This window comes from Lactuca serriola, chromosome 9 (genome assembly GCF_051521515.1).
Source record: "Lactuca serriola cultivar US96UC23 chromosome 9, Lser_US96UC23_V15, whole genome shotgun sequence".
NCBI classification, from domain to species: Eukaryota; Viridiplantae; Streptophyta; class Magnoliopsida; order Asterales; family Asteraceae; genus Lactuca; species Lactuca serriola.
This window is the reverse complement of record NC_136416.1, coordinates 81865975-81879275: the sequence shown is the minus strand read 5'-3', so window position 1 is coordinate 81879275 and position 13301 is coordinate 81865975. Positions and strand designations below refer to the sequence as shown.

Genomic DNA, 13301 nt, shown 5'->3' with positions numbered 1-13301 from the left:
GATTACATATATATTGCATGAACATTTGTGGATATTGGTTGTACATTCAAAAATGGCAAAATATGAGTGTTGTGCTCAAACATGTTAACTTTTGGGACATATATTTTTAACACTTATACCTACACAAATATTTGAATAAAATAAATTTTAAAGTTATTTTATGTGTTTTGTAGAAAAGGTGACATGTTAGAGTCACAACAAAATAGAATATTTTGAGTTGCAAAACCATCAAATCAATTTTTGTGTGTTAAACAAACTACAAAAACTAGATATTTTGTTAATATTAATTTTATTAGTAAAATATTCTTAACTATGTTGTCACTATTTTTGGATGGCTTAAAACTTGAGAAATTATGCTATATGACATGTTAATTAAGGATTATTTGCAAAAAGTGTTATAATTAATCTAACAGAAATAATATACACAGCAGAAGTTATGACAGAAAAATTTGCCTATCACGACTTGTTTATCATAATGATTTTAAAGTATGAGAAATACATTGTATGTCATAAAGTTGTAAAACGCGTGTCATAATCTGAATAATATGAAACCTACCAACCGCATGTCATAAAACATTTGTCACAAGTTTTCAATAGAAAAATTATTTCCTTATCCGAAAAAGGAACTCAAAGTTCACATAAATCTGTTAAGGCCCTTGTGAGACTTTCCTTCACCGTACCTACCTAGCGTACACCGTAAGTCCTGTAGTTATAACCAGAGTCACCTGGAGGGAGAGCGAGGTAATTGTGTATAAATCTATAAAGAGTTGACACCCCCACACCTGAGTTGTTCGCTACAGCTAGACGAGGCCAGTCTAGGGTGACAAATATTTTACCGAAATCGACGCCTGAAGAACGTCATGACAGGCATATCAGTCAAATTAAGCATGGTTATAATGACTCACGTAGGGATTAATAACTCTATTTTGGATTTACGAAGAATATACACTTCACTAGTTGTATAGAATACAAAACTACGCTTCACTTTTTTTGTACATTATTATCACCACTCCAGTCTTAGGGTTTTAAGAGTACAATTTTTCATACAACAGAAAATATGAGGTTTTCTAGGAACACACACTCTTTTCAATTACAAACAAAAGAAAACAAAGGACATACATGTAATTATTCACAGTTTTAGAATGAGACTTACAAACCATTTTTCACAGAAAATATCGGATTTTCTAGAATCTTACAAATTATTATAGACAAAGATATTACAAGCATTTTCATACAAATATGCTTATGAACTCACCAATATTCAATGTTGACGATTTTCAAATGACTTGTATTCTCAGGAAAGCAGTAAGCAAATACCTAAGAACCGTATTCGTTGCATTTTGAAATTTCATACTTTATGTCATTTTTGTGTAATTTCATGAACAGATACAATATGTAAACAATGTAAGTGTGTTATCTCAATATATGTTGTTGGTTGCTATAGTTCATTCATATTCGGTTGTTGTGATACTATACAATGACGTCATCCGCCTCAAATGTTTCCGCCGTCTTGGTTCGGGGGTGTGACAAAAAGTTACTTAACGTAGCGTTTATCAAAACGCTACCCACTACCAGTTAGTTTTTGCCAAACACGCCCTTTGTGTATAAATTGAATTACTATTTTATAATTTAATGTGTATGAAATTAAATCAATATTAACAACTCTTTTTTATGTATATTATATACAATTAAATTAGTATTCACAACTGTTTTGTGCGCAACTCTTATAGTATTTGAAGCTCCACCTATGACCAAATTACTGTCATTTACATCAAATTTATTTTTAGTTCAAAACATAAATATATTTTTAATTTTAAACCCTAACAGTCAAAAACGAAATGTTCACTTAAATTAAACAATTTTTCGTCCGCTGCATTACGCGAGTTTCTTGCTAGTAGGTTCAAATGTCAATTATAAATGTAGAAACATAAATAACATATATATTATAAGCATTTTAAATGAGAACAAATTTTCAAATACCTAATGTTTTAAACTCATTAAAACATCTTTTTAGATTACGTATATAACTATAAGAATAGATTACAGAAATGGCCCATTCCTCTAACTCTCTTAAATGATTATGTCATCCTTTTCACATATTTGAGCAATGGAACGAACTACATCTTTTCCTTAATTTCAGGATTGTAGCTTTAATTTGTAGAAGCCACCATCTTACTTAAAGTCACCATCTTCACAATCACAAGGGAGAAAAACGAACAACAAAATACCCCATACCATTGATGTATTTTTCTTGTAATACTGAAATAATAAAACGGGTGTAATATGGTCATTTTATATGCGTTTAATGGTGAAATTTAACAAACACGGAACATTGTTATAACAAAGCATAGCCATAAAGTTGAGACAAAGAGAAAAAAAAAATCAAAGACTTATAACATGTCAGTATCATATCAGAAGTTGGAAAATGAGTTTATCTTTCAAAAAATTGAAAGTTCAAGTCTCACTGAAAATATTAGTTTAGTTCAAGATTAGATTAGAAGATGTTAGAATCACAAGGACCATTTATGTAGTTTAATTTAACTATAATTGCTTTCTTTAAGCTTTCATAAACAAGCTAACATGATTGGCTTTCGATGCAAATAAAGGTTGTTCTTGCTAAACATAATACTTTACATAATAATTTAAGAAAAAAAAAAGAACGAATTCTTTTTCGAATTTATATATGTCTTTGGGCCCACTAATACCACCAAACCCTAAGCTAAGTTGTCAAGATCCTATAAAACCATACAGACATTCTTGAGGTTTACACAGTGTGTCAAGAAGTGTCATCACTCATCACTCCACCATGGATTCTTCCACCACCCCTCTCATTGATCGGGACGACCTAGAACGCCGGCAATATTCCACCGGATCTCCGGCGGATGGATCTCCCATCGTTAAGGTCCTCGCCGGTTTTTTTGTCTCCATGCTAGTCCTTTCATCTATGGTTGCTGTAATGTACAACCAATTACAAAGACCAAAAGGTGGCCGGCAGTCCACTACCGCCACAACCACGTCAGCATCGCCGGGAATTGAGGTGAAACCGTCGTCAAGAGGGGTGGGGTGGCCGGAGAAGATGGTTGGTGGTGATGATAGCATAGAATGGCAACGATCTGCTTACCATTTTCAACCCGATAAGAATTTCATCAGCGGTATGTATCCTTTAATGGTTACGTTGTTGATATAAATAATTAAATAACATTATAATTTTTTATTTAATTTGTTTTGAAATTTGGAAATGATGATTTACTAATGTATGTTTTGTATTTGTTTATGTTGGGTTTTGGCGTATTTTTGATGGATTTTGCTGATCTTCTCTTCAGACCCTGATGGTACGTATTCATTTAATGACTTATTATCATTTCATTTGGCATGTGCATTAGTAAAAAAAAGTTATCAATTGTTAAATATTTAAAATACTTGTGAAAAATATACAAAAGTAAAAAAAATGTGTGCATTAAAATAGATGTTATAAATATCATGTAAAACAATTAATAAAAGAATAAGTTGCCTTTGATAAAATGTTTGATAAAATATGGTCGAATTTAAACTATTTGATATCATATTTGGAAGTCTTTGGAAGTCTATAATTTGGTCATTACCTCTTGAATATGTCTCTTGTTAGGTCAAATTTAAGGTTTGTATCTTATGATATAACATCTACCAAACTAACTAGATTTGAAATTTAAAAATTTAAATAAAGGTTGCAACTATTAGAGAAATTTTATCAAAAAAAAAAAAAAAACTAAGTGTTGCATTTTTTTAGGACATGAAATATTAGATAATTTTAGGTTTTATTAAATTTTTAATTAATTAATAAAAAGTTTGGTAAAGTAGTTTTCGTTAAGACTTTTTTGACTCTTTCATTGACCTACGTATTGACTAGGGAAAAGCGATCAGAGGTTTAATATTTCAAATATGATTTCGTTGATTCGTATTAAAAAAATTATTTATTCATGTGTTTCGAATATTAATATTTTTTTAATTAATATATGTACTTCATGCATGAATAGTTACACAATAATCACATTATTAGAATATTGTATCGAAGTGTCACATGACACTATATAATTAACTTAAATAACATGATTATTATACTTTTGGCATTTGTATTCTCACATTTTGCTTGAAAACCCTCATATAATCTCAATACATACAAAACCCATATTCAACAAGAAAATCCTATATTAAAATATTCGACTATTAAAATCTTCTCATTATTTCAAAACCTCAACATCAAAATAAAACAACCAATTATAGACGTATTATTGAAGTAAACCATAGACTATCCAATAAAAAGAATATTTTCATAGGCATAAAATTAATATACCTATAATAAATAATAATAATTTTCTTACATTTGTCCCTTAATCTAATATATATATATATATATATATATATATATATATATATATATATATATATATATATATATATATATATATATATATATATATATATATAAACAAGGATGTAAATATATTATTAAAAAATCAGAAATAACAAGAATATGATTCTTAAAGTTAAAAATGTCAATTTTTTATATAATTTGGGGTAATATTTGGATTCATTGGGTTTTGAATTTTCAGGTCCATTATACCACATGGGTTGGTACCATTTATTCTACCAGTACAACCCGGATTCCGCCATTTGGGGCAACATCACATGGGGCCACGCCGTCTCCAAAGACCTAATCAACTGGTTCCACCTCCCTCTCGCCATGGTTCCCGATCACTGGTACGACATCCAAGGCGTCATGACCGGCTCCGCCACCATCCTCCCCGACGGCCAAATCATCATGCTCTACAGTGGCAACGCCTTCGATCTCTCCCAGCTTCAATGTCTCGCATACCCCCTCAACTCCTCCGATCCCCTCCTCCTCGATTGGATCAAATACTCCGGCAACCCCATCCTCTTCCCCCCTCCCGGCGTCGGCCTCAAAGATTTCCGGGACCCTTCCACTCTCTGGATCGGACCCGACGGCAAGTACCGAATGGTGATGGGATCGAAACATAATGATACGATCGGGTGTGCTCTCGTCTACCACACCACCAATTTTACACACTTTGAGTTGTTGGATGATGTTTTGCATTCGGTTCCGGGTACGGGTATGTGGGAGTGTGTGGATCTTTACCCGGTATCCACTACTGATACGAATGGGTTGGATATGTCGGATCATGGGTCGGGTTCGGGTGGTGTTAAGTATGTGTTGAAGCAGAGTGGAGATGAAGATAGACATGATTGGTATGCGATCGGGTCGTATGACCCGGTGAAGGATAAATGGTACCCGGATGATCCGGAAATGGATGTGGGTATCGGGTTGAGATATGATTATGGGAAGTTTTATGCTTCGAAGACGTTTTATGACCCGAGTAAGAAGAGACGGGTTCTTTGGGGATATGTTGGTGAAACGGATCCTCAAAAAGATGACCTTATTAAAGGATGGGCAAATATTTTGGTATATAAACAATTAATTAATTATAAACATTTTAATAATATTTACACTCTCCAAACAATTAAATAAATACGATCATGGTACATTTCAACATCTAGACAACGTGACACTTTTGTCACTTTATATGGATGATATGATAATGAGATGCTATTAAAATCCGTTAATTATTAATTATCCATTAAAGTAAATATATAATTAAAAAGTATAATTTTATAAATTTTTTAAAAGAGATGCGATTATTTCTTTTTAAAATTTATTTACAGAACATTCCAAGATCCGTGGTATTGGACACTAAGACACAAAGAAATTTGATTCAATGGCCGGTTGAGGAAGTTGAAACTTTGAGATCTAAAAAGCACAACGAATTTAAAGACGTGGAGTTGCAGGCTGGATCACTCATACCACTTGATATAGGTTCCGCCACACAGGTATTGTACCAACCATTTTCATTTTATCTATCCCCTGTGGATTGGCCTCCTTGAAAACACCAGTCAGTGGGCCACTGTATAACTAGTTTACAGTGTAGGCCAAATGTACAGCTCAGAGTTAATGGAAGAATAACTTTTTTTTATGTAGTTAACAGTGATATGGACTGATAATTTATTTGACAAATATTATAGTTGGACATAACTGCCTCATTCGAGGTAGACAGTGCGATGTTGGGTGCAACCCTAGAAGCCGATGTTTTGTTCAACTGCACCACAAGTGATGGTTCAGCCGCAAGGGGTGTTTTGGGACCGTTTGGGCTCGTGGTCCTAGCCGATGCATCACTAACCGAGCAAACTCCAGTGTATTTCTATATTGCAAAAAACATTGATGGCACCTCGAGAACTTATTTTTGTGCTGATGAATCAAGGTTACTATTATCTTCTTTTGCCTTTTCCATTTTTGCCCTTATTTAGTTTGCTAAACAATTTATGGAATTTAATTTTGATGTAGATCATCAAAGCTTTTAGATGTGGGCAAAATGGTGTATGGAAGTAGTGTTCCTGTCCTTCATGGTGAAAACTACAACATGAGGTTATTGGTATGTGACTTCTCTAAAACTAGGGTTTATAAAAGATAACCATAAATTACATTTTTGGTCCCCGAGTTGATTTTTTTTAAAATTTTGGCCCAAAAAGTTTTCTCTTGCAACTTTAGTCCCAAAAAATTCTATTTGAGGTTCTTGTAACTTTTTTTTTTGTGTTGGTTTGTAATAAAATGACTGTTTTACAAATTTGCCCTCGATGCAGGTGGATCATTCAATAGTAGAAAGCTTTGCACAAGAAGGAAGAACAGTGATAACATCAAGAGTGTATCCTACAAAGGCAATCTATGAATCAGCCAAAGTATTCTTGTTCAACAATGCAACTGGCATCAATGTTAAGGCATCTCTCAAGATTTGGAAGATGGGTGGGGCACAATTAAACCCTTTTTCCCTCTTTAAATAGGTTCAGTTTTACTCATTGTGTTTCACTAGGGGCATTTTGGTCATTTCATTTGCCTGTTGTAGTAGGTATAAGCTTATAAGTTACAAATCCCACTCATTCATGTTTTTGTAAGTTGTAACACCCCAAAACTCAAAATCATGATTAAAGTTATTGGTAGGTCATATAACTAATAAATTAAGACAGATTTTATAAAGAAAGAAAGAAATAACAAATTGATATGGAAGTTGAGGAAATTGTTGTTTAATTTACAACAAACAACAGTTAAAAAGTTTTCAATCCTTTCATTCGGGATTAAAGACTTTACCTCTTTTGAAACAGTTACTTTTGTCATATCAGCTTTCCACTTGATACCCTTATCTTCATTCCTCCTCTAAAACATATTCTTGATTTAAATCTATCAGTAATCGATTCTCTATACGTGAAGAATGTGATGATGTGTCATCAAAAAGTCTTTCGGATACCAATGACTCGTTTGATAATCTGTGAGATGCTATTGACTCATTGGAAATAAAGCTTGGAGGTTGACCTGTAAATTGCATAATCTGTTCAATTGAAGAACTTTCTTCTTCTTTTTTGGAGAAATCTTGATTGTGTTTAGAAGTGCGTTTTTTCAGGTGTGTGTGCCAATGGTTTTTGATCTCGTTATCACTTCTTCCTGGTAATTTTGCAGCTATGGCTGACCACCTGGAAAACAATCAAAGAAATTTATATAAGCATAGCCAAAACAATGCATAAATGATGGATTATGTTTAGCCATTTATGATTATCTCATAGAAAACTGATTTTAGAAGCGAAAAAGTTATAAACATTGAACAGATTCCTCCAATTCGAAAAGATGAAAATGAGATTGGATCACATACTTGTTTCCCATTTCTCTATGATACTTGTCGATGAGATCTTCTTCTTCTTTACTAAAATTTCCACGTTTCACAGTTGGTCGAAGATAATTCATCCAACGCAATCTACAACTCTTGCCACATCTAGCTAACCCTAGTTTTTTTTTTAAAGAAATCAAACAGAAATTTAATGATTATCTCGAACTAGCGATTAAAAGCTTGTGAATTTCGCTATTGACAAAAGATAAAATGAGGAACAGAAACGATAATATCAGATTGAATCCACAAACGAAATTTCTCCCCATTTTCCTCGAAATATACAGTTCGCAATTGAGAAGAAAGACGCAATTCAAAAGAAGTGCAATTGGGTGAAATTCAAACGGATATGAAGACCAGGAATGGATGAAAAACCGATGGTACCTGCATATTTGGGAAGTTCACGCCAATTCCAATGGCCATAACGTTGAACGTAAGCTCGTAATTGGTTATCTTCTTCTTCGCTCCAAGCTCCTTTCTTGATACCATTTTTGTCAACGCAAGGTGCTCTCACCATTGTTGTTCTTCAGATCTCTCTTTGACTCTCTTCTGTTTCTCTCTCTCTGACACTGTTTCTCTCTCCTCAGCTGCCATGGTGATGAGTCCAAAGTCTAAAGGTTAGTTAGCAATCAACATCCATTATTTTAATAGGACATTTACAGTCTAACTACCGCATTTGCGTTATAAACTCATATAGTCCCCCTTTACTTTTTTAGATCGACAGTTTCAACCCTTGTTTTTTGGGAACATGTCTCGCCTATCCTTTACCAACTTCTAGATCCCTATGAATATAGAAATTAGAATATATGTTTAAGTACAAAACTTAATTACAAAGAAAACTTTAGTTCTTGAAGTTTGTTGAGTGGAAGCATGTTAACTTAAACTATCATTGGGTGATAATAAAAATACCTTAAAAGCTATATAGGTGTCTAAATGATAAAATGAGATGTTTATTTAGCTAACTCCAAAATAAATTGTAAACTGTTAGTATTTATATAAGATTGTTTAGCTTGCATCTCCATCTTCCGTTATTTTTCTATTTAGATATTTAGATATTGGGTGTGAGACCTATATATTATCTGAGTTTATTTAAAAAAAAAACTAAATATAAAATTCTAAACATTTGAGAAATTTGAATTTATAAGAAAAAATGAAAAAAAAATATTGAATTATAAAAATTAAAGTGTTTTTTTCTTTTTAAATTTAAACAAATAATTTAGATAGATAAATAAAAAAAATTAATGATTCTTTAATTTAGTAATTTTGAAATTATAAGGAAAGTTTATTAATGAAATTGATATGTATTTATTATAGCATTTAAATACTATCTGGAATTTAATAAAATAAAAAAAACCATAAAATGATATGTGTAATAAAAATTAAAATAAAATAACCACAAAATTACATGTAAATAAATAAATAAGAATGTAACATGTGACAAAAAAAATTATTTATTAGGGAGGCTGTCCACGATAAGAATTATTTATGGAATTATTTTTGTAATGTGATCCTCTATTTCCAATTTAGCACATGTTAAAATTGACATGGATTTTCATTTACATACATGATATCATATATACTTCCTAAATATCTATATAGATAGTATGTATATACTCTAATTATCATATATATACTTCCTAAATATCTATATAGATAGTATGTATATACTCTAATAACCGATATATGAGAAGTCTTTTAAAGTTACCATATATATTTGTAATTTTTATTGCATACATATTATGGATGAGTATTTGACCCAGTGGAATTGGACTGGACCAAAAAAAACTAGAACCGGTGTATTCGGTCTGGCATTAAATTGGTTCCCGGTTCTTGTGTTGGTTCCCGAACCGAACATATTCATAAGGATCACACACTTGTAGAACCAAACTGGAACCGAGGCATTCAGTCTGATTTTTGGTTCTCCATTTCCCACTAAATCGGTTCTTTGGTTTTTCTCTTAATTAATCACTAAATCCACGATAATTTCAATTCAAAAGAATCGTTTATGTTGTGGAATGTAAACTTGTGTTTTTATTTGTGGTTTGATGAGAACATCTTATTAAGGATAAGATACATAAAATGTTTATTAACAATATAAATGAAGAAGACTTATGGACCAACAACAATTAAAAAATGTCATGATAATTATTATGTAGCATTTATCTAAATTTGGATTGATTCTTTTTATAAGAAATTGTATTTCCCAAAAGGCAACTACTCACTTGATGTTTTTATTAACAAGTAGCATTTCTTTTTGTTATTCACCAAGCTTAAAAGTAAAAGTAGATCCCTTATTGCCGGTAGGCAAGCAAGGGAATGAATGACCCTCTTTTGGCATTTGCTTGTTCACTTTGGTCCATGGCAACCGCAACTTTTGACTCGATTTTGGTGTGCGTTTCTGGTCAATAATGAAAGTAATCATCCTTTTCATTATAAAATAATCGCAAAGGGTTTCTTTTCTAATGCTAGACGTAGTATATGTTTTACTTAGATATTGGTTAAATAATAAAAAAAATATATATTAAATTACAGAAAAGTTGTTGTGGTTATCCAAATTTTCTATTCCCGGTTCAAAAGAAATGTTTCTAACTTTTCCGACCTTAAATTTGGCAAGTGTTTCGGTTTTAGTCCCTATGGTTTTCATTTTTTTTTTTATATGTTAACATCATAGTTATATTATATATTGGGCAAACCATTTCGTATTATTTTTTACATGTCAGCCCGGTAGTAGAGCTTAAGAGTCGACGTAGTGATATTACCTTTGAGATTATTCTTTGAGGTCTCAGTAATAGCTTTAGCAATCAATATTTCTTTAAATTACATAATGGTTTTTGATAGCCAAAGTTTGATGGTTGATGAATATGTTCAAGATATATATAAGGATTGGGCTTACTGCATCAGAGTGAGTAGTGAGAGTTTCAAACATCCTATATCAGTATTGTAGTTGACGTGATAAGTCAATAAGATGACTTATATGGCTTGCTATCCTAATGGAGATAACAGACCAATTAGTTACTTAGAGAAGGTGAGAGAATATAAGTTTTATGATACTTGTGAGTATCGCATGATACGAGAAAGAACACTTATGTGTGAAGATGAGACTAGAGAAAAGTCTCTTATAAATTTAAAATGAGAAAAATTACGCCTACTTTTATTATAGTTATTATTACGAGAGATGTAACTCGTAGATGAGACAAGTGAGATGCTACGCAACACATTGCTAAAGAGAATGGTGTTGATAAGTGGATAAAAAAATATGGGAATGTGACGTACTTTGAGAACGCGACATGTGGGTGAAGAGGAACACGACGCATGACATAATAGACTGCTATATTTAAAAAGGTAGACAATGACACAACATGTAGAAATGTTGTACCTTATGTGAAAGAGAGCGAAACGCACGTAACCAAAAAGAGGACGTGACGTGTCCAAGAGCTGAATGTGGGCAAAGAAATGGGGTGTGAAGGCTTTCACTCTACGATAAAAGCCTTAATGATGATGAACATCATGGGTTAATCTTTTATGCTTAAATTATGAGTAAGCTTCTTAATCAATGTGGTATGAAAAACATGAGGACGGTGATGTTGTGGGTTTAGCCATTTTGAGTATATGTTGAAACCATAGTTAAATTGTTGAAATTTAGAAAAATGGTGATAAAACCTACTTTGGTGAAATTGTTTAAAAAATGAAATTTACCTTATATCTTAATCAATTGAGAGGTATAGACGAGTTATATCTGGAGTATAATTGATTTTGACATAAAAAGTTGATTAGATGATTAAATCATACATAAATGACTTGTAAATTTAGTTATGATTTCAATAGGTGAAATGAAATTTAAGCTTATGTCTTAATAGGTTAAGACATTAAGTAATCCATGGAGAATAAAAGAGTTTAGCTACATAGTTAATTATTATGCATTAGGTGAAAATGTTGAATCAAACACATAAATACTTGGGAAAGGAACGGACTATAAGCTTCGCGCTTTGCCTTTATTATATTTAGACTCTTTCGCGCTATATGATGCCCTTTCTGGTTGCTTATCTTTTTTGCTCTTTATTATCTTGTTATTGTCAGCTTCCTTCTCTTTAAGACTAAGACCAAGGGCTCTTTCAAAGTGAGCACGTCTTATTTCATTTTAAGAAATATGATCTTTTTCATTCCCTAAGGGGAAAATGCATCTTCATCTGCTTTAGTTGATCCTAAAACATTTTAAGATCTTTTTTTTACTTCTTTCCTGTCTGGGATTTAAAAAAAAAAAAAAAAAAAAAAAAAAAAAAAAAAAGCAAAGTCCTTACTTTGACTTACCCGAATCAAGTCAAGGCGATGAAGCATGCTCAAGGCTCATTTGCGCCTAGTTTCCATAGCCTCAAAGTAGGATGCTTTTTTTTTCGATGGATTTCCATATTTCTCTCATTTTCTTACTTTGTCAATGATTTCTTCATTATATATATTTTATCGTTTAAGAGCATATTATTTACATATCAAATATTCATTCCATTAAAGTTTTAATATATAAGGCTGGAGAGAGTGGTGTCAACGAAACCACACTTTCTTCACCACCACATGTGCGTCACGTCATTTTTTACCACACAAGTGTGGTTTCTTGCCACGCCAAGGGAGTGGTGCCACATTTTTATTTTTTATTTTTTATTTTATTATTTTATTTTTTAACTATTTTAATTTAATAAACTTCTTTTTTTAATAAAAAACATAATTTTTCATTACATGAAAATTAAAAAAACATTACATTGAAAATTCAAAAACATTACATTGCATTATTAAAAAAAAATATGTGTATTTATAGGAAAGAAAGGAAAAAGGAAAGAAAAAAAAAAATTCACCGGTCAAATATTTGACCGTTTCCTCCCCTACCAATCAAATTGCATGGCTTTGAAGGGCCGCACCATGGCCTAAACCGCAGGAGACCACGGTTAGGGGGTGGTGTGCACGGATGAGGTGGCAAAACCGCGGCCACTCCCACCGGTCTAAGTCCTTAGTATGACATGTAAAGTAACTTGACTTTATGCTTAAGGTTTTATAACACCTCATGTTTACAACCCATCATCGTTCAAACGTTTCCTGTTTCACTTTTCTTATTTTGTTAACAACTCAAATCCCATCATTTTTTTTAATTATTTTGCTAACAACTCGAATGCCATGTTACTATTTAACTCCTAAAATTCTGAAATTTCTATAGCGGTCTTGACAAAATGTGATTTGTAAGTAAAACATGACATTTTCGTAGGGATTTTGGTATTACTGTTAAAATGATATCTCTCAGTAAACTATAATAATCTCTCAATAAAATATGATATTTCAACAATTGTTCAACTTCTTAGTAAAATATGATAATTTCTTAGGAAAATGTCACATTTTCATAGAAACACCCTCGGAAATGTCATATGTTATCGGGAAATTATCATATTTAACATAAACATCTTTGTAGATGTCATTAATATATATATATATATATATATATATATATATATATATATATATATATATATATATATATATATATATATATATATATATATA

At 31.8% G+C, this 13301-nt stretch overlaps 2 protein-coding genes across 2 annotated transcripts; one reads left to right on the top strand and one right to left on the bottom strand.

Moving 5' to 3' along the window:
• The first annotated feature begins 2757 nt into the window (after window positions 1-2757).
• Window positions 2758-6999, top strand: LOC145073257 (beta-fructofuranosidase, soluble isoenzyme I-like). The gene is made up of 7 exons (XM_079019812.1): window positions 2758-3152; window positions 3324-3332; window positions 4590-5458; window positions 5719-5883; window positions 6076-6311; window positions 6395-6482; window positions 6691-6999. The coding sequence occupies exons 1-7, from the start codon at window positions 2807-2809 to the stop codon at window positions 6886-6888; spliced, it is 1911 nt and encodes a 636-aa protein (XP_078875938.1). The 5' UTR covers window positions 2758-2806; the 3' UTR covers window positions 6889-6999.
• Window positions 5718-8364, bottom strand: LOC145073258 (transcription factor MYB4-like). Its single transcript, XM_079019813.1, has 3 exons — window positions 8145-8364; window positions 7749-7878; window positions 5718-7572 (listed from the first exon to the last, which is right to left on the bottom strand). Exons 1-3 carry the CDS (start codon window positions 8275-8277, stop codon window positions 7248-7250), a joined length of 588 nt encoding a protein of 195 aa, XP_078875939.1. The 5' UTR covers window positions 8278-8364; the 3' UTR covers window positions 5718-7247.
• Window positions 8365-13301: the final 4937 nt, after the last annotated feature.